Below are 26,651 nucleotides of genomic sequence, written 5' to 3' on the forward strand. Positions count from 1 at the left end.
AAAAAAGACCATATATTTTTTTAACCGATTTCCGAACTCTAAATGGGTGAATTTTGGCGAATTAAACGCCTTTCTAATATTCGCTCTCAGAGCGATGACGTCACAACGGGACGTCACATCAGGAAGCAATCCGCCATTTTCTCAAACACCGAGTCAAATCAGCTCTGTTATTTTCCGTTTTTTCGACTGTTTTCCGTACCTTGGAGACATCATGCCTCGTCGGTGTGTTGTCGGAGGGTGTAACAACACCAACAGGGACGGATTCAAGTTGCACCAGTGGCCCAAAGATGCGAAAGTGGCAAGAAATTGGACGTTTGTTCCGCACACTTTACCGACGAAAGCTATGCTACGACAGAGATGGCAAGAATGTGTGGATATCCTGCGACACTCAAAGCAGATGCATTTCCAACGATAAAGTCAAAGAAATCTGCCGCCAGACCCCCATTGAATCTGCCGGAGTGTGTGAGCAATTCAGGGACAAAGGACCTCGGTAGCACGGCAAGCAATGGCGGCAGTTTGTTCCCGCAGACGAGCGAGCTAAACCCCCTGGATGTCTTGGCAAGAGAAGAATATCGACCCTAGCTTCCCTGGCCTGCTGACATCAACTCCAAAACTGGACAGATCAGCTTTCAGGAAAAGAGCGCGGATGAGGGTATGTCTACATAATATATTAATTGATGAAAATTGGGCTGTCGGCACTCTCAAAGTGCATGTTGTTGCCAAATGTATTTCATATGCTGTAAACCTAGTTCATAGTTGTTAGTTTCCTTTAATGCCAAACAAACACATACCAATCGTTGGTTAGAAGGCGATCGCCGAATTCGTCCTCGCTTTCTCCCGTGTCGCTGGCTGTCGTGTCGTTTTCGTCGGTTTCGCTTGCATACGGTTCAAACCGATATGGCTCAATAGCTTCAGTTTCTTCTTCAATTTCGTTTTCGCTACCTGCCTCCACACTACAACCATCCGTTTCAATACATGCGTAATCTGTTGAATCGCTTAAACCGCTGAAATCCGAGTCTGAAGCCGAGCTAATGTCGCTATAGCTTGCTGTTCTATCCGCCATGTTTGTTTGTGTTGGCTTCACTATGTGACGTCACAGGAAAATGGACAGGTGTATATAACGATGGTTAAAATCAGGCACTTTGAAGCTTTTTTTAGGGATATTGCGTGATGGGTAAAATTTTGTAAAGAACTTCTAAAAATATAATAAGCCACTGGGAACTGATTTTTAATGGTTTTAACCCTTCTGAAATTGTGATAATGTTCCCCTTTAATCCTCCAGAAGGTCTTATCTTTGTCCATGTGATGTCAAATGAGACAAAAATTGAGAAGAGCGGAGGCTGCGTGAAGGGGTATGGTGGTGAAGCAGGTTGGTGAGGTAGCAGGGGGCCTGGTTGTGGAGGGCTTTGTAAGTGAGGAGGATGATTTTAAAGTGGATCCGGTGAGGAACGGGGAGCCGGTGGAGTATCTGAAGGACTGGGGTGATGTGCTCACGGGAGCGGGTGTGGGTGAGCAAGCAGGCGGAAGAGTTTTGAATGTATTGGAGTTTATTGAGAATTTTGCAAGATGAGCCGTAGAGGATGCTGTTGCAGTAATCAAGTCTGGAGGTGATGAAGGCATGGATCAGGGTTTCAGCGGCAGAGAAGGAGAGGTGATGGACGGAGACGGGCAATATTTTTGAGGTGGAAGAAAGCAGTTCTTGTAATGTGGTTGACATGGTGTTCAAAAGAGAGGTTATTGTCCAGAATGACTCGCTTGGTTTGCTAGTTCTGTCCTGCGCCATCATTTCATTTCCATGAGGAAATTGCAGATTTGTTTGGCCCATGGCGGGCTTTTTGCATTTGTCTGTGAGAAGGGCCAACAGCTGGCTTTGGGCAGATTCTTTGCCGGCGCCTTCATGGGTTTTCCAGACATGGTTAATGGCGGCGTTTCGGGTGGTTTTCGATTTATCGAAACCCGGTGTTTTTTTCCTTCTTCGCAGAGTGTTTGCAGGGCATTTGGCACGGGCGGCACACAGGATGTCTTCCTTTTACGTAGAAATGATGTCCCACTTGGCAGACGCCATGTTTGTTTACACTGTGAAGTCCGGTGAGTGTAAGGCAATTTTTCTCAAAGGCGGGGCGATGCCAGGGACCCTGTCACGACGTGGTTTTCGCTTACTGCGGGGTCGTTCTCTCGGGAAGGCAAACGGACGACTCCGGACAGGACTTGCAGGTAGGAACATGATTTAATTTTAAGAAACAATCAACAAGGTAGGCCCTGCGATGAGGTGGCGACTTGTCCAGGGTGTACCCCGCCTTCCGCCCGATTGTAGCTGAGATAGGCTCCAGCGCCCCCCGCGACCCCAAAGGGAATAAGCGGTAGAAAATGGATGGATGGATCAACAAGGTACAAAACAGAAAACAACCCGAAGGCAAGCGTGCCTATCGCACGCGGAAGCTAAGGCCAAAACTTAGGACAGGAAACTATAGACATGAACCTCACGAAACTGTGGCATGAAACAAACACGAAACTGTGGCATGAAACCAATAATGACGCCAGCATGACTGACTGGCAAAGGCAGGCTTAAAGGGGAACATTATCACAATTTCAGAAGGGTTAAAACCATTAAAAATTAGTTACCAGTGGCTTATTTTATTTTTCGAAGTTTTTTTCAAAATTTTACCCATCACGCAATATCCCTAAAAAAAGCTTCAAAGTGCCTGATTTTAACCATCGTTATATACACCCGTCCATTTTCCTGTGACGTCACATAGTGATGCCAACACAAACAAACATGGCGGATAGAACAGCAAGGTATAGCGACATTAGCTCGAATTCAGACTCGGATTTCAGCGGTTTAAGCGATTCAACAGATTACGCATGTATTGAAACGGATGGTTGTAGTGTGGAGGCAGGTAGCGAAAACCAAATTGAAGAAGAAACTGAAGCTATTGAGCTATATCTGTTTGAACCGCATGCAAGCGAAACCGACGAAAACGACACGACAGCCAGCGACACGGGAGAAAGCGAGGACGAATTCGGCGATCGCCTTCTAACCAACGATTGGTATGTGTTTGTTTGGCATTAAAGGAAACTAACAACTATGAACTAGGTTTACAGCATATGAAATACATTTGGCAACAACATGCACTTTGAGAGTGCAGACAGCCCATTTCAGGCGCGCTAAGAACATATATTTTTCCACGATTTCAGCACTCAGGTTAACCATACCTAAATAGACACAAAATACTGCATTACATAAGACTACCCGAATGTACTCGAATGATTGAAAAAAATCAATGTTTTTAAGCTAAATTATTGGTGAACACAGTTTATGTATAATAATTTACGTAAAACCGCGAGTAATGAATAAAGTTTTCATCAATTAATATATTCTATAGACATACCCTCATCCGCTCTCTTTTTCTGAAAGCTGATCTGTCCAGTTTTGGAGTTGAGGTCAGCAGGCCAGGGAAGCTAGGGTCGATATTCTTCTCTTGATCATCTTCGGTTTATTCTTGCCATCTCTGTCGTAGCATAGCTTTCGTCGGTAAAGTGTGCGGAACAAACGACTGACCATTTCGTCGGCTTTCCCCACACCCTCGTATTTTGAACAAATTTTGTCCAATTTCTTGCCACTTTCGCATCTTTGGGCCACTGGTGCAACTTGAATCCGTCCCTGTTCGTGTTGTTACACCCTCCGACAACACACCGACGAAAGTGAGAAAATGGCGGATTGCTTCGCTCCGAGAGAGCGAATAATAAAAAGGCGTTTAATTCGCCAAAATTCACCCATTTAGAGTTCGGAAATCGGTTAAAAAAATACCGTATATGGTCTTTTTTCTGCAACATCAAGGTATATATTGACGCTTACATAGGTCTGGTGATAATGTTCCCCTTTAAATAGTCCTCTGATTAGAAGCAGGTGCGCGTCCCAAACACCAGAGGCAGGTGAAAATCATAAGTAGCCATGGTAACTAGGGATGTCCCGATCCGATATTTGGATCGGATCGGCTGCCGATATTTGCCAAAAATTGCGTATCGGCAAGGCATGGGAAAATGCCGATCCAGATCCAGTTTAAAAAAAAACTCCGGTCCGTGTTTTCCAACGCACCGATTTAAATAATACATTCCACTTTTCTGCTGCTCCGTAATTTCCGTTCCGCTTTTTCCAGCACACCTTCAACACATCCACACGTCTGTGGAATCTCACGCAGTTGCTTTTAGCTACTGGCATTACACGACAGGCTCTTCTCACTCTTTCCTGTGTCTCCCTCTCACAGACAGACAAGCACACATTCTTACACACGTCACATACTGTCACGTCATACGTCACATACGTATACGTCCTCTCCCAGCAGATAGGTAGCAGCATGGCTCACGTTAGCTGTGATGCTAGCGCAGCCGTGCGAGCAACGCTCCCTCTAAGGTGCTCGCATATCAAACTCTTTTGGCTGTCTTTTTGACACTTACATCCGGCGCCCCCCTCCACACCCTGGATTATAAATAATGTAAATAATTCAATGTGATTATCTTGTGTGATGACTGTATTATGATGATAGTATATATCTGATAGTATACATCTGTATCATGAATCAATTTAAGTGGACCCCGACGTAAACAAGTTGAAAAACTTATTGGGGTGTTACCATTTAGTGGTCAATTGTACGGAATATGTACTTCACTGTGCAACCTACTAATAAAAGTCTCAATCAATCAATCAAAACACATAGAATCATCATACTGCTGTGATTATATGCATCAAGTGTTCATTCAAGGCTAAGGCAAAATATCGAGATATATATCGTGTATCGCAATATGGCCTTAAAATATCGCAATATTAAAAAAAGGCCATATCGCCCAGCCCTAGTTCAATGATGCCATTTCTGTTTGTCATGTATAATTTTGTCTATTTTGTGTTTATCCTTGAATAAACAGGTCAGTTTCTTGTTACCAACCATTGTGTATTATTCAAACTCCCCTAATTCAGCTGGCTAGTTGTTATCAAGAGTACTAAAACCCTTTTCAACATGATTCTGACAACTAAGTAGGCTAAATAACTTTAAATTTTAATACATGCTCGGATAGGCCAGTATCGGTATCGGTCAGTATCGGTATCGGATCGGAAATGCAAAAACAATATCGGTATCGGATCGGAAGTGCAAAAACCTGGATCGGGACATCCCTAATGGTAACTAAAACAAACTCAGGTGTCAAACAGGAACTAAAAGAGTCCAAAACTAACAGAACATAACAAAAACACGATCCGGACAACGGATCATGACAGACCCCAGGGAACATGCTTTATCAGTATCGTGCTTCAAACCTCGCTTCGAAAAGCTGCGCACTATAAAACGTGCTTGTTGTAGCCATTAAACCCAACTTCCTTATTTTAAATTTTTTTTCAAAGTTTTGCCAGTTAAAATGTTTTATATATTGTGCTCCCGAGTTAATGTTGCTGATCAATCTGAATTCATTTTTATTTACTGAGTTTATTTGATTTTAATCATTTTAGTACTGTATCAAATGGTTCAAGTCGGTCAAAAAATGTTTAGTTTAAATTATGATATAATTATTGTATTATGCACAAAGTTATTCTTTGTTGTAAATTGATATCTATTTCTTTCTATTTTTGCCTTCTTTCATTTTAATCAGATTACAATGTTATGCAGAGGTGTACTTGTAACAATTTTATAGACCAGTGGTCCCCAACCACCGGGCCGCGGCCCGGTACCGGTCCGTGGATCGATTGGTACCAAGAAATTAAAAAAAAAAATTTAAAAAAATGAAGTTTTTAATTTTGTTTTAATTTTTTATTAAATCAACATAACAAGCTAAGGAGGAAGCATAAGAGTTGGGGGGCAAACACCTAGGACATCAGCAGGGGGTGGCAGGGAGACATCCCTGCCATCGCTCCGCCACCATGAGACGTTTTGGGGTTAAAGGAGCGAAACGTTGATGAATGGTGGTCCCCAGCTGATGACCCGTTTATGCCCACAGAGGTGTTCGGTGAGGTGTCACAGCACACCTGTCAAAAAGGCACTGGAGGAGGTGCGTCAGGCAGCAATGCCCAGCAGGAATTCCATCACCTGTATCTTGATATGTCAATTTTGTCATGACTTGGTCCTGGGTGTTTGCTTTTCCGGGATGCAAAGGAAAGTTGGCTCGGGCGAGACGGGAATGTAAGTACATTTTTATTTAAACACTATAACTACAAAAAAAAGGAAGTAAACAAAAGGCGCGCACAATGGCGGAGAACAAACTATGAAACCAAAAAGACTATAAACATGGAACAAAAACTTACTTTGGCATGGGACATGAAGCAGGATCTAAGAGGATGAAGAGTGTGTAGAGCATAATTGTGGGCTGTCACCAGCCAGACAAACTGAAAACAATGAACTTAAATACTACAGACATGATTAAGGAAAACAGGTGCGTGACTCAAAACGTGAAACAGGTGCGTGACGTGACAGGTGAAAACTAATGGGTTGCTATGGTGACAAACAAGAGTGCACAATGAGTCCAAACGTGGAACAGGTGAAACTAATAGGTAATCATGGAAACAAGACAAGGGAGTGAAAAGCCAGAAACTAAAGAGTCCAATAACTAAACAAAACATGACTAAAACAAAACATGATTACACAGACATGACACATTTTGTATTAAATCAACATAAAAAACACAAGATACACTTACAATTAGTGCACCAACCCAAAAAAACTCCCTCATTCACACTCATTCACACAAAAGTGTTGTTTCTTTCTGTTATTATTATTCTGGTTTCTACATTATATATCAATATAGATCAATACAGTCAGCAGGGATACAGTCCGTAAGCACACATGATTGTATTTTTTTATGACAAAAAAATAAATAAATAAATACGCTTTTCTACCTTCAAGGTACTCAAAGCGCTTTGACACTATTTCCACATTCACCCATTCACACACACATTCACACACTGATGGCGGGAGCTGCCATGCACGGCGCTAACCACCACCCATCAGGAGCAAGGGTGAAGTGTCTTGCTCAAGGACACAACGGACGTGCCGAGGTTGGTTGAAGGTGGGGATTGAACCAGGAACCCTCAGGTTGCTGGCACGGCCACTCTCCCACGCCATCCCCACTGCATAGAAAGAGGGACAGTTCAGCTGTTCTTCTTTTTTTGTATTTGTTTTTATTAAAGGGGAACATTATCACAATTTCAGAAGGGTTAAAACCATTAAAAATCAGTTCCCAGTGGCTTATTTTATTTTTCTAAGTTTTTTTTAAAATTTTACCCATCACGCAATATCCCTAAAAAAAACCTTCAAAGTGCCTGATTTTAACCATCGTTATATACACCTGTCCATTTTCCTGTGACGTCACATAGTGATGCCAACACAAACAAACATGGCGGAAAGAACAGCAAGCTATAGCGACATTAGCTCGGATTCAGACTCGGATTTCAGCGGCTTAAGCGATTCAACAGATTACGCATGTATTGAAACGGATGGTTGTAGTGTGGAGGCAGGTAGCGAAAACGAAATTGAAGAAGAAACTGAAGCTATTGAGCCATATCGGTTTGAACCGTATGCAAGCGAAACCGACGAAAACGACACGACAGCCAGCGACACGGGAGAAAGCGAGGACGAATTCGGCGATCGCCTTCTAACCAACGATTGGTATGTGTTTGTTTGGCATTAAAGGAAACTAACAACTATGAACTAGGTTTACAGCATATGAAATACATTTGGCAACAACATGCACTTTGAGAGTGCAGACAGCCCAATTTTCATCAATTAATATATTCTGTAGACATACCCTCATCCGCGCTCTTTTCCTGAAAGCTGATCTGTCCAGTTTTGGAGTTGATGTCAGCAGGCCAGGGAAGCTAGGGTCGATATTCTTCTCTTGATCATCTTCGGTGGCATAAGGGACGGTGTGAGCCAAGACATCCAGGGGGTTTAGCTCGCTCGTCTGCGGGAACAAACTGCCGCCATTGCTTGCCGTGCTAGCGAGGTCCTTTTTCCCTGAATTGCTCACACACTCCGGCAGTTTCAATGGGGGTCTGGCGGCAGATTTCTTTGACTTTATCGTTGGAAATGCATCTGCTTTGAGTGTCGCAGGATATCCACACATTCTTGCCATCTCTGTCGTAGCATAGCTTTCGTCGGTAAAGTGTGCGGAACAAACGTCCAATTTCTTGCCACTTTGGCATCTTTGGGCCACTGGTGCAACTTGAATCCGTCCCTGTTCGTGTTGTTACACCCTCCGACAACACACCGACGAGGCATGATGTCTCCAAGGTACGGAAAACAGTCGAAAAAACGGAAAATAACAGAGCTGATTTGACTCGGTGTTTGAGAAAATGGCGGATTGCTTCCCGATGTGACGTCACATTGTGACGTCATCGCTCCGAGAGCAAATAATAGAAAGACGTTTAATTCGCCAAAATTCACCCATTTAGAGTTCGGAAATCGGTTAAAAAAATATATGGTCTTTTTTCTGCAACATCAAGGTATATATTGACGCTTACATAGGTCTGGTGATAATGTTCCCCTTTAAGAAAGTTGATCCATCACCCCCTTGTTATGTTTGTTTCATACACAGTCCTAGTATAACGCTTTATATTGTGTTCAAAATGTACAAAGTTTGACTAAAGTATGGACTTGTGTCGAGGCTGGAACCCATTATTCTCGTTTACTTTGTTCCCATTGAGTTTTCTTCAATATATAAACTTTTTTTGCTCACAAACATTGTTCAAGAACCAAGTCTAAGTCAAAATATGTTTTGTTTTGTTTGTGTCTCGCAGACGTCCGACAGCTGATTGGACTTCCTCATCCGCTGGGGGCCAGCTCCGTTTTGAAGCAGGAGGAGCCACGGCCCCCTCGCATTAAAGAGGAAGAGGAGGAAGTGTGGATCACTCGGGTGGGAGAGTGTCCTGTAGGGCAGGAGGAGGCGGATCTCACCAAGTTTCCACTGACTGTTGTCTCTGTGAAGACTGAAGAGCATGAAGACAAACCACCTGAGTCCTCACAGCTTCATCACAGTCCAAGTAAGCACAACATCCACATATCATCTAATACAGAGCTGGGCAAATATTTTGACTCCGGGGGCCACATTGAGAGAAAAAATGTGTCTTTGGGGCCAATGTATATGTGTGTATAAATGATATATACACATTTAGCTGTAAGAATCTACATACAGTATGGGTGTTTGGGTCCCTTTTTTTCAGGAACACTAATACCAAAAGTCACAATCAAATCAAATCAAATCAACTTTATTTATAAAGCACATTTAAAATTTACCACAGGAGTAGCCAAAGTGCTGTACAATGGGCAGGTTAAAAGATAATACACAACACAACACAACACAAACAGGACACGATAAAAAATAAATAATTAAAATAGAATAAATAAAAACATAAAAACAGGTTCACAGCAGGTGTAATATGGGGCGCCATTGCAGGATGGATATCACTCAGTGTTAAAAGCCATGGAATAAAAGTATGTTTTTAAGAGAGATTTAAAAACAGGAAGAGAGGAGGCTTGTCTAATACTCAGAGGTAGGTCGTTCCAGAGCTTGGGAGCAGCAACGGCGAAAGCTCTGTCACCTCTAAGCTTCAGCCTTGTGTCAGGGACCGTCAACAGCAGCTGATCGGCTGATCTTAAGGATCGGGTGGAGCAGTAAGGCTGAAGGAGGTCGGAGAGATAGGTTGGCGCGAGGTTGTTTAGACCTTTTAAAACAAATAAAAGGAGTTTAAAATTGATTCGATAACGCACAGGGAGCCAGTCCGATAAAATTCTAAAAAAGTTATGACATACCACCTAAAAAAACGGATTGGAATTTTACACTTTTTCACTGAATGGGACACCCAAAATGTACATTAAAATAAAGAAAATGGGATTTACAATATTGACTATGAACAATAAAACACTGAACATTAACAACATACACTATATTGCCAAAAGTATTTGGCCACCTGCCTTTACTCACATATGAACTTGAAGTGCCATCCCATGGAATTGCCCAAAATGTTTTGGTATCCTGGAGCATTCAAAGTTCCTTTCACTGGAACTAAAGGGCCAAGCCCAACTCCTGAAAAAACAACCCCACACCATAATTCCTCCTCCACCAAATTTCACACTCGGCACAATGCAGTCCGAAGTGTAGCGTTCTCCTGGCAACCTCCAAACCCAGACTGGTCCATCAGATTGCCAGATGGAAAAGCGTCACTCATCAGTCCAGAGAACAAGTCTCCACTGCGCTAGAGTCCAGTGGTGACGTGCTTTACACCACTGCATCCCACGCTTTGCATTGATTAAGAAACTAAACTACTTGTTGTTGGAGTCCCTGGCATTGGGGAAAGCCCCGCTGTCGAGCAGCAGTCTTACACATGCCGGGTTATCTTTGAAGGCGGGCCAGTGAAGTGGGCCGCCTTCTTACAACCCCCGTTTCCATATGAGTTGGGAAATTGTGTTAGATGTAAATATAAATGGAATACAATGATTTGCAAATCCTTTTCAACACATATTCAGTTGAATATGCTACAAAGACAACATATTTGATGTTCAAACTCATAAACATTTTTTTTTTGCAAATAATCATTAACTTTAAAATTTGATGCCAGCAACACGTGACAAAGAAGTTGAGAAAGGTGGCAATAAATACTGATAAAGTTGAGGAATGCTCATCAAACACTTATTTGGAACATCCCACAGGTGAACAAGCAAATTGGGAACAGGTGGGTGCCATGATTGGGTATAAAAGTAGATTCCATGAAATGCTCAGTCATTCACAAACAAGGATGGGGCGAGGGTCACCACTTTGTGAACAAATGCGTGAGCAAATTGTTGAACAGTTTAAGAAAAACCTTTCTCAACCAGCTATTGCAAGGAATTTAGGGATTTCACCATCTACGGTCCGTAATATCATCAAAGGGTTCAGAGAATCTGGAGAAATCACTGCACGTAAGCAGCTAAGCCCGTGACCTTCGATCCCTCAGGCTGTACTGCATCAACAAGCGACATCAGTGTGTAAAGGATATCACCACATGGGCTCAGGAACACTTCAGAAACCCACTATCAGTAACTACAGTTGGTCGCTACATCTCTAAGTGCAAGTTAAAACTCTCCAATGCAAGGCGGAAACCGTTTATCAACAACACCCATAAACGCCGTCGGCTTCGCTGGGCCTGAGCACATCTAAGATGGACTAATACAAAGTGGAAAAGTGTTCTGTGGTCTGACGAGTCCACATTTCAAGTTGTTTTTGGAAACTGTGGACGTCGTGTCCTCCGGACCAAAGAGGAAAAGAACCATCCGGATTGTTATAGGCGCAAAGTGTAAAAGGCAGCATGTGTGATGGTATGGGGGTGTATTAGTGCCCAAGACATGGGTAACTTACACATCTGTGAAGGTGCCATTAATGCTTAAAGGTACATACAGGTTGCCATCCAAGCAACGTTACCATGGACGCCCCTGCTTATTTCAGCAAGACAATGCCAAGCCACGTGTTACAGCAACGTGGCTTCATAGTAAAAGAGTGCGGGTACTAGACTGGCCTGCCTGTAGTCCAGACCTGTCTCCCATTGAGAATGTGTGGCGCATTATGAAGCCTAAAATAGCACAAGGGAGACCCCCGGACTGTTGAACAACTTAAGCTGTACATCAAGCAAGAATGGGAAAGAATTCCACCTGAGAAGCTTCAAAAATGTGTCTCCTCAGTTCCCAAACTGAGTGTTGTTAAAAGGAAAGGCCATGTAACACAGTGGTGAACATGCCCTTTCCCAACTACTTTGGCACGTGTTGCAGCCATGAAATTTTAAGTTAATTATTATTTGCAAAAAAAAAAAAAGTTTACGCGTTTGAACATCAAATATCTTGTCTTTGTAGTGCATTCAATTGAATATGGGTTGAAAAGGATTTGCAAATCATTGTATTCCGTTTATATTTACATCTAACACAATTTCCCAACTCATATGGAAACAGGATTTGTATCATATACACTATATCATATTTATATAAATATGTATTTTTCTTTTTCTTAGTTTAGTTTAGTTTAGTTAGTTAGGGGCGGTATAGCTCGGTTGGTAGAGTGGCCATGCCAGCAACTTGAGGGTTCCAGGTTCGATTCCCGCTTCCGCTATCCTAATCACTGCCGTTGTGTCCTTGGGCAAGACACTTTACCCACCTGCTCCCAATGCCACCCACACTGGTTTAAATGTAACTTAGATATTGGGTTTCACTATGTAAAGTGCTTTGAGTCACTATAGAAAAGCGCTATATAAATATAATTCACTTCACACTTCACTTCACTTCATTGGACTTGATGATGTATGGCTTAGATGCAGCTGCTCGGCCATTGGAAAGCCATTCCATGAAGCTCTCTGCGTACTGTACGTGGGCTAATTGGAAGGTCACATGAAGTTTGGAGCTCTGTAGCAACTGACTGTGCAGAAAGTCTTTGCACTATGCGCTTCAGCATCCGCTGACCTCTCTGTGTCAGTTTACGTGACCTACCACTTGGTGGCTGAGTTGATGTTGTTCCCAAACTCTTCACTTTTCTTACAATAAAGTTGACTTTGGAATAATTAGGAGCGAGGAAATTTCACGACTGGATTTGTTACACTGGTAGCATCCTATGACAGTTCCACACTGGAAATCACTTTAACACATGTTTGTAGAAACTGTCTCCATGCCTAAGTGTTTGATTTTATACATTGGGCCAAGTGAGTAGGGCCCCTGACTCTCATCATTTGGATGGGTGGTGTTGCGTTTTGGACCAGTTGTTCCTCCCAGGGAATTCAAGTCACAAGTTGCTCCCAAGCTCTTTACGACACTTAAAGGTGAGTTGAAAAACCACCAGAGACAGAATAGGTATTTTGTAATATATTTGCAAAGCTTTGCATATATATATATATATATATATACATTTAGACCAATCCAGTATAGAACATTCTATCGCGCCGCCAAGATGGTCTGTCCCCCCCCTCGACCAAAACCCCTCTCCTCTTAAGTCCCTCTTCCTCCCCCCCTGGCAGTCATGTCTCTCTAGCCAAAACAAATGCTTATTATCGCTCTCTCTAACATTCCTCACTTCAAGGTTAAGCACACAGTTTTGCAGACAACCAAAAGACCACATTTGGAAGAAAAACACTAGCTGTTTTGTAATATGACAATGAAATAAAGGAAGTAACACTTAAATTCGGATATATGTAAATATCTGCCTCCGACAGTGACCAAATACTTTTACATTTAAGAAAAACACAACAAACATGTAACAAACAGCAAAATATGCATGCAAAGTTTAATAAACACCTACAGTATGATATATTATCACTTTTACGCAGAAATGTGTTGTACAATTTGGCTTCCGTGTCTGTTCCTGACACATGCGTTTCAGGCTGGCTGCTCCGAAAACAAACCCCGCCCACTCTGCTTTGTTCCTGTCTGAGCTGCTGTGACGTACATTACCGTAATAACTCCTATGAGACATGAAATTGTGTGATGCATTATGCTGTAAGTGTGTTCATGTTCCAAATAAACTAAAGAAAGAAAGAAAGAAAGAAGGGAGTCCAAAACTAACAGAACAGAAGCAAAATGCGGCCCATTAAGATTTTCAATCCAGCCTGAAGGAGGTTCTACATCATTTTTTTAGACATTTAACATCAAAACTGTAGCCGCCGTTATGACATATCTGTGCTGTTTTCAAATGACCATAAGTCTTGAGATATAGAAAGTATTTCAATGGTTGAAATCAGCGCTTTTGAGTCAACATCCCACCCAAGTTGATTGGGCATACACGCACGCACCCGCCCCTTCCCCAACCACCGCCTTCACCACCGCTTGTTTGCTCCAACTCCCCCTCCCTCTGTTGCGAGTTTGTTGTGACTAAATGTAACGTGTTTATGTTTGCATTGCAAATTAGGTTTTTTTCCCTTGGACTCAGTCTGGACCCCCTCTTGCGGATCCAGCCTTTGACTGATATTTTCTTACTCTCCCCCCCTTTCCCAATAATCACCTTTTTCTCACCTTTTTTTTAAGGAGCGCCGTAAAAATGGCTGTGCCGTCGGCGGTCTTGTCTTGTCTCCCTGTAACATATGTCTGCTCTTAGTGGGACTGTGCCGAAAATATACTTTTCAGTCCTTATGTGTCTTGTGCATGTTAAAGGGGAACATTATCACCAGACCTATGTAAGCGTCAATATATACCTCGATGTTGCAGAAAAAAAGACCATATATTTTTTTAACCGATTTCCGAACTCTAAATGGGTGAATTTTGGCGAATTAAACACCTTTCTAATATTCGCTCTTGGAGCGATGACGTCACGCGTTGTGACGTCACATCGGGAAGCAATCCACCATTTTCTCAAACACCGAGTCAAATCAGCTCTGCTATTTTCCATTTTTTCGACTGTTTTCCGTACCTTGGAGACATCATGCCTCGTCGGTGTGTTGTCGGAGGGTGTAACAACACCAACAGGGACGGATTCAAGTTGCACCAGTGGCCCAAAGATGCGAAAGTGGCAAGAAATTGGACGTTTGTTCCGCACACTTTACCGACGAAAGCTATGCTACGACAGAGATGGCAAGAATGTGTGGATATCCTGCGACACTCAAAGCAGATGCATTTCCAACGATAAAGTCAAAGAAATCTGCCGCCAGACCCCCATTGAATCTGCCGGAGTGTGTGAGCAATTCAGGGACAAAGGACCTCGGTAGCACGGCAAGCAATGGCGGCAGTTTGTTCCCGCAGACGAGCGAGCTAAACCCCCTGGATGTCTTGGCTCACACCGTACCTTATGCCACCGAAGATGATCAAGAGAAGAATATCGACCCTAGCTTCCCTGGCCTGCTGACATCAACTCCAAAACTGGACAGATCAGCTTTCAGGAAAAGAGCGCGGATGAGGGTATGTCTACAGAATATATTAATTGATGAAAATTGGGCTGTCTGCACTCTCAAAGTGCTTGTTGTTGCCAAATGTATTTCATATGCTGTAAACCTAGTTCATAGTTGTTAGTTTCCTTTAATGCCAAACAAACACATACCAATCGTTGGTTAGAAGGCGATCGCCGAATTCGTCCTCGCTTTCTCCCGTGTCGCTTGCATACGGTTCAAACCGATATGGCTCAATAGCTTCAGTTTCTTCTTCAATTTCGTTTTCGCTACCTGCCTCCACACTACAACCATCCGTTTCAATACATGCGTAATCTGTTGAATCGTTTAAGCCGCTGAAATCCGAGTCTGAATCCGAGCTAATGTCGCTATAGCTTGCTGTTCTTTCCGCCATGTTTGTTTGTGTTGGCTTCACTATGTGACGTCACAGGAAAATGGACAGGTGTATATAACGATGGTTAAAATCAGGCTCTTTGAAGCTTTTTTTAGGGATATTGCGTGATGGGTAAAATTTTGAAAAAAACTTCGAAAAATAAAATAAGCCACTGGGAACTGATTTTTAATGGTTTAAACCCTTCTGAAATTGTGATAATGTTCCTCTTTAAGGAGCGCCGTAAAAATGGCTGTGCCGTCGGCGGTCTTGTCTTGTCTCCCTGTAACGTATGTCTGCTCTTAGTGGGTCTGTGCCGAAAATATACTTTTCAGTTCTTATGTGTCTTGTGCATGTTAAGAATTGACAATAATTCATCTTGAATCTTGAATAAAACATGTTTTCAGTTATTTCACCTTTTTTTGTTAAGTACATAACTCCACATGTGTTCATTCATGGTTTTGATGTGACAACCTACATGAAAATAAAGAAAAGGCATTGAATGAGAAGGTGTGTCCAAACTTTTGCAAAGATGCTGGCTAAAACAACACGAGTGTTGCACAGACATCATAACGGACAGACCGGATGAGTCCCTCGCTCTGAAACATTACAGCAGAAGGAGACAAAGTTAAAAAGTCATACTTGCCAACCCTCCCGGATTTTCCGGGAGACTCCCGAAAACAGCCCGGGACAAATTTTCTCCCGAAAATCTCCCGAAATTCAGGCGCCCCCTCCAGCTCCATGCGGACCTGAGTGACATGTCGACAGCCTGTTTTCACGTCCGCTTTCCCACAGTATAAACAGCGTGCCTGCCCAAACACGTTATAACTGTAGAATAATCGAGGGCGAGTTCTTGGTTTTTTTTGTGGGTTTATTGTTAGGCAGTTTCATTAACGTCCTCCCAGCGCGGTAACAACACACAACAACAGCAGTCACGTTTTTTTCTACCGTAAAGCAGTTCGTCTGCCGTAAACAGCAATGTTGTTGTAATATATTGAGTTGGAGGCAAAAACCAGGCGAGCGGATGAAGTACGTCTCTTTACTGTAGACTTCAGAACAGACTCACACACTTGACGTCAGGTGCGCAACACCACGTAAATCGTTGGCCAACCAAAAAGTAACCCCAGTACGCTATAGCCAACATTCACCAGGAGATGGCAACAGACAAACATAGATCACTATTACATTCCTCCCCTTTTAGAAATGTAGAAGTTACTCAAAATAATCAAACAACCCAACCAAAAAATGCAGCAGCTCAATTACAAAACTGTACTTAAGCCACATTCTTTATTTTTTTTTAGTACTGAACTCTTAACCCTCATTTGTAAACAATAACATGCTTATTATACAAACAGTATTTGTACACCTTTAACACAGATTTTTATACTGTCTTCAGAGATTCAGTTTTTTTGGTGATACTCGAAACCTTTCTGGGTACCTGCGAAAGGGTGTTCAGCATGGTTGGAAAAATAGTGACAGAAAATAGAACAAGGATGGACAATTCAACCCTTAACTCAACAATGAGTAGATGACATGGCACCCCAAACCATCACTGATGGTGGAAACTTTACACTAGACTTCAGGCAACGTGGATCCTGTGCCTCTCCTGTCTTCCTCCAGACTCTGGGACCTCGATTTCCAAAGGAAATGCAAAATTTGCATGGTTGGGTGATGGTTTGGGGTGCCATGTCATCTGCTGGTGTCGGTCCACTCTGTTTCCTGAGATCCAGGGTCAACGCAGCCGTCTACCAGCAAGTTTTAGAGCACTTCATGCTTCCTGCTGCTGACCTGCTCTATGGAGATGGAGATTTCAAGTTCCAACAGGACTTGGCGCCTGCACACAGCGCAAAATCTACCCGTGCCTGGTTTACGGACCATGGTATTTCTGTTCTAAATTGGCCCGCCAACTCCCCTGACCTTAGCCCCATAGAAAATCTGTGGGGTATTGTGAAAAGGAAGATGCAGAATGCCAGACCCAAAAACGCAGAAGAGTTGAAGGCCACTATCAGAGCAACCTGGGCTCTCATAACACCTGAGCAGTGCCAGAAACTCATCGACTCCATGCCACGCCGCATTAACGCAGTAATTGAGGCAAAAGGAGCTCCAACCAAGTATTGAGTATTGTACATGCTCATATTTTTCATTTTCATACTTTTCAGTTGGCCAACATTTCTAAAAATCCCTTTTTTGTATTAGCCTTAAGTAATATTCTAATTTTGTGACACACGGAATTTTGGATTTTCATTTGTTGCCACTTCAAATCATCAAAATTAAATGAAATAAACATTTGAATGCATCAGTCTGTGTGCAATGAATAAATATAATGTACAAGTTACACCTTTTGAATGCAATTACTGAAATAAATCAAGTTTTTCAAAATATTCTAATTTACTGGCTTTTACCTGTGTGTGTATATATATATATATATATATATATATATATATATATATATATATATATATATATATATATATATATATATATATATATATATATGAAATACTTGACTTGGTGAATTATAGCTGTAAATAGACTCCTCCCCTCTTAGCCACGACCCCGCCCCACCCCGACCACGCCCCCCACCCTCCGAAATCGGAGGTCTCAAGGTTGGCAAGTATGTAAAAAGTTAAAGTAAAAGTTACTTTGTGTCCCGCCTAATAAGCTACCTGCTGTTCAGCATGTAGATACAAACAAACAACTTTCTAAGTTTGGTGTCCTGGAACCACAACAGCCAAGACATGTTATTTACTAAAATAGATAATTGTTTTGGAAACATCACCTCGTTAATACAAACGTGGTAGGCCATTATATTTCCTATATTTTCATATAATTCTTGTATGTTCCCGCAGACGTCCAACAGGCAGAAGAACGTCCCCCTCACTCGCTGGAGGAGACCTCCTCTTTAAAGCAAGATGAGCCACAACCACAACATAAAGAGGAAGAGGAGGAACTCTGGACCTCTGAGGAGGATGATCGTAGCAGCTTTCCACTGACTGTCGTCTCTGTGAAGATTGAAGACCATGAAGACAAACCACCTGAGTCCTCACACCTTCATCACAGTCCAAGTGAGGAGAACAGAGCCGTGGAACCTTCAAGAAGCAACTCACCACTACACATGACAACAGAAGCTGATGGAGACCACTGTGGAGGATCACAAGCAGACAAGCTCTTAGCTCCACTATCAGATAGTGAGGACACGTTAAACGTTAACGTAAATATAGAATCACGCATGAGAACGCACACAGAAGAAAAACCCTTTGGTTGTTCAGTTTGCGGAAAAGGCTTTTTTAAAAACTCTAATTTGACTCGACATATGCGGACGCACACGGGAGAAAAACCCTTCAGCTGTTCAGTTTGCGGTAAAACATTCTCTGTCCAAAGTGCAATGAAATCCCACCAGAGCATACACACGGGTGAAAAAACATTTGGTTGTTCAATGTGTGCAAAAGGCTTTTTTGTCAAATCTAGTTTGACTAAACACATGAGGATACACACAGGAGAAAATGTGTATAGTTGTTCAGATTGTGGCAAAAGATTCTGTGACAAAAGTACAATGCAAATACACATGAGAAAACACACAGGGGAAAAACCTTTTAGCTGCTCTGATTGTGGTAAAAGATTCTCCGTCAAATCCTCAATGCAAAAACACATGAGAACGCACACAGGAGAAAGACCTTTTAGCTGTTCCGTCTGCGCAAAACGCTTTCTTGTAAACTCTCATTTGACTCTCCACATGCAGACGCACACAGGAGAAAAACCTTTCAAGTGCTCAAACTGTGGCAAAAATTTCTATGGGAGATCTAGAATGCTGACACACATGAGAACGCACACAGGAGAAAAACCTTTCCGCTGTTCAGTGTGCGATAAAGGGTTCTCTGTCAAGGGTGCAATGAAGTCACATATGAGGACGCACACAGGAGAAAAACCTTTCAGCTGTTCAGTGTGCGCCAAAAGATTCTCTGTCAAAAATAGAGTGCAAATGCACATGAACACGCACACAGGAGAAAAACCATTCAGTTGTTCAGCGTGTGAGAAAAGGTTCTCTAAAAAAGAGAACATGCAAAGACACATGAGAACACACACGGGAGAAAAACCCTTTATTTGTACAGTGTGCGCTAAAAGATTCTCTGTCAAATATAAAATGCAAATACACATGAACACGCACACAGGGGAGCAACCATTCAGTTGTTCAGTGTGCGAGAAAAGATTCTCCAAAAGGGAGAACGTGCAAAGACACATGAGAACACACTCAGGAGAAAAACCTTTCAGTTGTTCGGTGTGTGATAAAAGATTTTCCGCCAAACATCAAGTGCAATTTCATATGAGGACACACGCAAAGGAGAAAAACATTTCAGTTCAGTGTGAGATAAAAGACGCTCTGCTCAAAGTAAAATGCAGTTACACATGAGAACGCACACAGCAGAGAAACCTTTCAGTTGTTCAGTTTGTAACAATTTTTTTGTTTCGAAAAGGAGGTATTGAAAACACACAGGAGAATAACTTTCTTATTGGAAGTCTTCTATTAATGATCAACTTTATTAAGGTAGTTTTTGTGACAGCTCAAATGAAGTGGAACTGTAAATGACTTTTGTTGAAACAGAGCAGGTATAAGTTGTACTTCTTTCTGCTCCTTTTCGGTTAATGCTAAATGCTGTTGTTGCATTTGTGTCTAAACGTTTGAAAAAAACAACAATGAAAAAATGGACTCCAGCAGAGTCAGTAAGGGTCTACTGCAGGGCATTTTCTAAAGTCCGGACTCGGGTCCAGATCCTGACCACCAGGCACGCCAGTCTGGACCCAGCCATCCAGCCATGTGATAGATTACACAACACTTGAGTTTCTTTTGACATAGTTGTTAAACAAAAAATCGATAAATGGGTCATATTCACACATCACACCCTGACCTTTTATTCATGAATGTATCAAATGTGATGAATATTTAATGGACCACAATGGAAACAAGCCTTTGGGCTTTTTGTGCCATCCATTTGCCTTTTTATAGCATTACATGGATTCAATTCTTTTAAGATGTCAAGAAACATTTCAATCAATCAATCAATCAAACCTTTAACCCAGTGACCCTGACATTTGGTAAAAAAAAAAAGAAAAGTCCATCATGAAGAATAATGATCATTCATATGTCTGTATTTTTATTTGGGGCCTTGTTGATACTTCTTTTAGATACACATCCCATTCCAATACACACTCCGCAGTTCGCTCAGCATCAGGCTGTGTTGACCTTTGACCCCACCCTGATGGAAATAGACACACGGTCTGGATCACTTGAGGTCATCAGTATACTCACGCATATGGTTAATGTGTGTTAATGGTTAATAACAAAGAACCATGACGTGTGTAGATAATGTGTAGATAGTAGAGATGCGCGGATAGGCAATTATTTCATCCGCAACCGCATCACAAAAGTCGTCAACCATCCGCATCCACCCGAACTAACATTTAATCAAAACCGCACCCGCCCGTTGTTATATATCTAATATAGACGATGCAAGGCATTAGTGAGGTTATAAAGCTTTTGCCTGTTAAAGAAAGGAGACTGATCCAATTCAGCAGAGACATTCAATGCGTGCCACGCTGTCACGGCCCAGACGCACACCAGTGCGCAATCATCTGGGAGCCGCGCTGAGCGCACCTCCAAGCGCGCTCGCGCCACTCAAACTGCTGCAGGCAGCTGCGTTCTATCTTGTTTTAACATCCTGTGGCACTCTTCTGGGATCACGGCGGACGAAACTGCTCATGCTCAGGGTGTTTGTGGAGTTTCGGGGTTTTGCACAAATGTGATGCACCATGTTAGATGTCCCGGTTTTGTGACTGTCGTAGACATAAACAGCGTCGCAGCTCTTGCAAATCACGTAGCCAGCATTACTATCATCCTGATTTACAACCTCATAAAAACGAGTCCACGCTGAACTTTTCTGGCCTTTTTTTCCCCTGGTCTTTATTATTCCCTTTTTTAGTTTGTCGCGTACCACGTTTGCTGCCGGCGTTGCCATCTCTTTTTTTTTTCTTCTTCTGTTGTGGCATGCTGCAGGTGCCTGCTCGTTTTTCGTATGTGGGTAACAACATTTAACTATGTATATATATTTCCGAATTGGTTTAACTGCCACCCGCCTGAATCTATTTAAAATCTAATTTTTTTTTATTTCAACCGCCCGACCCGCGGATAATCCGCGGACTCCGCGGTTGTGTCCGCAAACCGCGCATCTCTAGTAGATAGTGTGTGTATGATCTTCTTCTGCAGTCCCAAGGGGTTGGAATGTCGAACTCACCTTGTCTGGACTGGACTCTCACAATATTATGTTAGATCCACTATGGACTGGACTCTCACTATTATGTTAGATCCACTATGGACTGGACTCTCACACTATTATGTTAGATCCACTATTGACTGGACTCTCACTATTATGTTAGATCCACTATGGACTGGACTCTCACACTATTATGTTAGATCCACTATGGACTGAACTCTCACTATTATGTTAGATCCACTATGGACTGGACTCACACTATTATGTTAGATCCACTATGGACTGGACTCTCACAATATTATGTTAGATCCACTATGGACTGGACTCTCACTATTATGTTAGATCCACTATGGACTGGACTCTCACACTATTATGTTAGATCCACTATTGACTGGACTCTCACTATTATGTTAGATCCACTATGGACTGGACTCACACTATTATGTTAGATCCACTATGGACTGGACTCTCACTATTATGTTAGATCCACTATGGACTGGACTCTCACTATTATGTTAGATCCACTATGGACTGGACTCACACTATTATGCTAGATCTACTAAGGGCTGAACTCTCACTATTATGTTAGATCCACTATGGACTGGACTCTCACTATTATGTTAGATCCACTATGGACTAGATTCTCACACTATTATGTTAGATCCACTATGGACTGGACTCTCTCACTATTATATTAGATCCACTATGGACTGGACTCTCACTATTATGCTAGATCCACTATGGACTGGACTCTCACACTATTATGTTAGATCCACTATGGACTGGACTCTCTCACTATTATGCTAGATCCACTATGGACTGGACTCTCACACTATTATGTTAGATCCACTATGGACTGGACTCTCACACTATTATGTTAGATCCACTATGGACTGGACTCTCACTATTATGTTAGATCCACTATGGACTGGACTCTCACTATTATGTTAGATCCACTATGGACTGGACTCTCACACTATTATGTTAGATCCACTATGGACTGGACTCTCACACTATTATGTTAGATCCACTATGGACTGGACTCTCACACTATTATGTTAGATCCACTATGGACTAGATTCTCACTATTATGTTAGATCCACTATGGACTGGACTCACACTATTATGCTAGATCCACTAATGACTGGACTCTCACTATTATGTTGGATCCACTATGGACTGGACTCTCACTATTATGTTAGATCCACTATGAACTGGACTGTCACTATTATACTAGATGTACCATGGACTGGACTCTCTCACTATTATGTTAGATCCACTATGGACTGGACTCTCACTATTATGTTAGATCCACTATGGACTGGATTCTCACACTATTTATTAGATCCACTATGGACTGGACTCTCTCACTATTATGTTAGATCCACTTAGGACTGGGCTCTCACTATTATGTTAGATCCACTTTGGACTAGATTCTCACACTATTATGTTAGATCCACTATGGACTGGACTCTCACTATTATGTTAGATCCACTTTGGACTAGATTCTCACACTATTATGTTAGATCCACTATGGACTGGACTCACACTATTATGTTAGATCCACTATGGACTGGACTCTCACACTATTATGTTAGATCCACTATGGACTGGACTCTCTCACTATTATGTTAGATCCACTATGGACTAGATTCTCACACTATTATGTTGGATCCACTATGGACTGGACTCTCACTATTATGTTAGATCCACTATGGACTAGATTCTCACACTATTATGTTAGAGCCACTATGGACTAGATTCTCACACTATTAACTAGATCCACTATGGACTGGACTCTCACACTATTATGTTAGATCCACTATGGACTAGATTCTCACACTATTAACTAGATCCACTATGGACTGGACTCTCACTATTATGTTAGATCCACTATGGACTAGATTCTCACACTATTAACTAGATCCACTATGGACTGGACTCTCACACTATTACGTTGTGGCTTGTGCAGCCCTTTGAGACACTCGTGATTTAGGGCTATACAAGTAAACATTGATTGATTGATTGATTGATTGATCATGTCCCACAAGAATGACTTATAAGATAGTCCTGAGGTATGTTTAGAGGGAATTTGTCACAATAATTGCTTCCAAAAAGGGTCAATTGTCACAACTGCAAACATTGAACTTCTGATGGTTTATCAGTCATTTGCATAGTAGGCCACTTATAACCTGAATATGTAATAAAGGTCTGCTTTTCTACTTCTGAGAGTTTATGAGCTGACCAAATATCGTTTTGTATCATGTTTGTACTTGCAAAATGAGAGCAGCGCTGTAACCTTTACCTGTGACCTTGTTGAATAAAATTCAGAGAACCGTAACTAAAGACCTGATCCTCGGAGCTGTTCAGCAAAAGAATTGTTCATAACTATTCTTATTTCCACAAATGTCTGTCTCTCTCCACAGTGAGTGTGCTCACTTTTCAAGGGAGAGTCATGATCGAATCAACCTGGGTTTTTTCCCACAGGTTCTCTTTATTAACTCGTTCAATGACTCACCCATGAGTCCCTAGCTCTTAACTCTTGCCCAAGGACTCAAGGACCGTGACTAAGATGGCAGAAGCTGGATACAAAATATGGGGGTAAAAACACGCGCTCTCCAAAAAAATGTAATAAAACAAAAATAAAGAGGTGCACGGCAAAATGTGTACTTAAAAGAAAAAGCAAAGCCAGCAACACTCGTGTCCTTCGAACAATTTTAATACAAACTGCGCAGGCGCTACAAAACAGACCGGTTTCGACAAGGTCTTCGTCATTGTGTAATTTCCAACAGGAGGCGATGCACTTAAAGGCCTACTGAAAGCCACTACTACCGACCACGCAGTCTGATAGTTTATATATCAATGATGAAATCTTAACATTGCTTACTAAAGTGCAATTTTAAATTTCGCGCGAAATATCCTGCTGAAAACGTCTCGGTATGATGACGTCAGCGCGTGACGTCACGGATTGTAGAGGACATTTTGGGACAGCATGGTGGCCAGCTATTAAGTCGTCTGTTTTCATCGCAAAATTCCACAGAATTCTGGACATCTGTGTTGGTGAATCTTTTGCAATTTGTTCAACGAACAATGGAGACAGCAAAGAAGAAAGCTGTAGGTGGGAAGCAGTGTATTGCGGCCGGCTGCAGCAACACAAACACAGCCGGTGTTTCATTGTTTACATTCCCGGAAGATGACCGTCAAGCTTTACCATTGGCCTGTGGAGAACTGGGACAACAGAGACTCTTACCAGGAGGACTTTGAGTTAGATGCGCAGACGCGGTACCGTGAGTACGCATGCAGCTGCGGCTTCCAAACATTTGATCGCTTGCCCGTACGTGCGTGCCGCTATGTGCATGTCACGTACGTAACTTTGGGGAAATATATGTGCTGTATGAACTTTGGGGAGGTGAACGGTACTTTGGGCTGTGGGATTGAGTGTGTTGTGCAGGTGTTTGAGTTGTATTGGCGGGTTATATGGACGGGAGGGGGGAGGTGTTTGTTATGCGGGATTAATTTGTGGCATATTAAATATAAGCCTGGTTGTGTTGTGGCTAATAGAGTATATATATGTCTTGTGTTTATTTACTGTTTTAGCCATTCCCAGCTGAATATCAGGTCCCACCCGCCTCTCACAGCATCTTCCCTATCTGAATCGCTCCCACTGCCCTCTAGTCCTTCACTCTCACTTTCCTCATCCACAAATCTTTCATCCTCGCTCAAATTAATGGGGAAATCGTCGCTTTCTCGGTCCGAATCGCTCTCGCTGCTGGTGGCCATGATTGTAAACAATGTGCAGATGTGAGGAGCTCCACAACCTGTGACGTCACGCTACTTGTCTGCTACTTCCGGTACAGGCAAGGCTTTTTTTATCAGCGACCAAAAGTTGCGAACTTTATCGTCGATGTTCTCTACTAAATCCTTTCAGCAAAAATATGGCAATATCGCGAAATGATCAAGTATGACACATAGAATGGACCTGCTATCCCCATTTAAATAAGAAAATCACATTTCACAGCTGCGGTCAATCAACTGATATAATAAATCAAGAACAACTTCAAAAATAATAGACAAAATGGGAAATAGTACAAAATAAATCAAAGACTCAATACGGTATCATAGGAAAATAAATAAAGCAATACAAAAATTTAAAACATATGAATAAATTCAAAAAATTAAATGGGACAAGCGGTAGCAAATGGGTGGATGGATAATACAAATAAATAAAAAAAGTATTAAAAAAATAAAAATTTTCAAATGTGTGGACAACCACTATAATAAATGGACTGGATACTGGGGACTGGATACGGACCAGGAATAGCCTAATCCGGTGCTTCTCAATTCTTTTTTTGGCCACGCCCCCACTTGGTGACATCATTTTTGACACCTCCAAAGAAAGTTTGATACAAAGTTTTCCTGGAGATATTTTCCTAACATTGATACTGGCTACATTAACTGAAACAGCGCGTTGAGGTCTTGACGAAAAAGACTTTGGGCAGATTTGATCACATTTTCAGTAGACCCAAAATAAATTCATAAAAGAAGCAAACTTCATGAATGTTTTTTAGTGACCAACAAGTATGTGCTCCAATCACTCTATCACAAATACATTTTTTCGGTCCAATATGGCTCTTTCAGCATTTTGGGTTTCCGACCCCTGCGCTAATCAGTAGCATGTATATGGCATATCCAATGTTTATTATCATCGAGCTAGCACATTTTAAAAAGTAGAGCCTCACTTACTTACTAAAACATTCAGTTACGTACATTCAGTGTCAATAAAATCTTTGGTATTAAAGACACAAATTAACCTCCATAGATTCACATTACAATCAAACAGCTTAAGTCCAATACTTATAGTGTAAACACTTTGTAGGACTCAACAGAAGACAAGACTGCCACATTCAACCTAATGGCAAAGACTACTTCCTGACTACGACAAACTGAAATGAACACTTGCAAACACGACTCAGACGTGTAAGAAAACAAGATAGAGCACAGTTACCAGCTCAGAGTTAAATGTTGTAGTAAGTACACGGACGAGATACTTCGCAGCGTGGCTCGGTTGGTAGAGCAGCCGTGGCAGCAACCTGAGGGTTCTAGGTTCGATCTCCGCTTCTGTCATCCTCGTCACGCTGTTGTGTCCTTGGGC

At 42.0% G+C, this 26,651-nt stretch overlaps 2 protein-coding genes across 2 annotated transcripts in view; both read left to right on the top strand.

Moving 5' to 3' along the window:
• LOC133623954 (uncharacterized) overlaps positions 1-18,302 on the top strand; it is a 98,719-nt gene extending 80,417 nt beyond the window's left edge. Inside the window, exons 5-7 of the mRNA XM_072916116.1 lie at positions 8,777-9,019; positions 18,083-18,237; positions 18,294-18,302. Of these exons, the coding sequence (XP_072772217.1) occupies positions 8,777-9,019; positions 18,083-18,237; positions 18,294-18,302 (407 nt within the window). The remainder of the gene's footprint in view (positions 1-8,776; positions 9,020-18,082; positions 18,238-18,293) is intronic.
• A 6-nt stretch (positions 18,303-18,308) lies between these two features.
• LOC133624007 (uncharacterized) lies at positions 18,309-21,458 on the top strand. The gene has a single exon (XM_061987582.2). It carries the CDS (start codon positions 18,349-18,351, stop codon positions 19,639-19,641), a length of 1,293 nt encoding a protein of 430 aa, XP_061843566.2. The 5' UTR covers positions 18,309-18,348; the 3' UTR covers positions 19,642-21,458.
• Positions 21,459-26,651: the final 5,193 nt, after the last annotated feature.

This window comes from Nerophis lumbriciformis, linkage group LG26, assembly GCF_033978685.3.
Source record: "Nerophis lumbriciformis linkage group LG26, RoL_Nlum_v2.1, whole genome shotgun sequence".
Classification (NCBI taxonomy): Eukaryota; Metazoa; Chordata; class Actinopteri; order Syngnathiformes; family Syngnathidae; genus Nerophis; species Nerophis lumbriciformis.

Coding starts and splice junctions, on each gene's coding strand:
- LOC133624007 (XM_061987582.2), top strand. CDS start 18,349: ATGACAACAGAAGCTGATGGAGACCACTGTGGAGGATCACAAGCAGAC.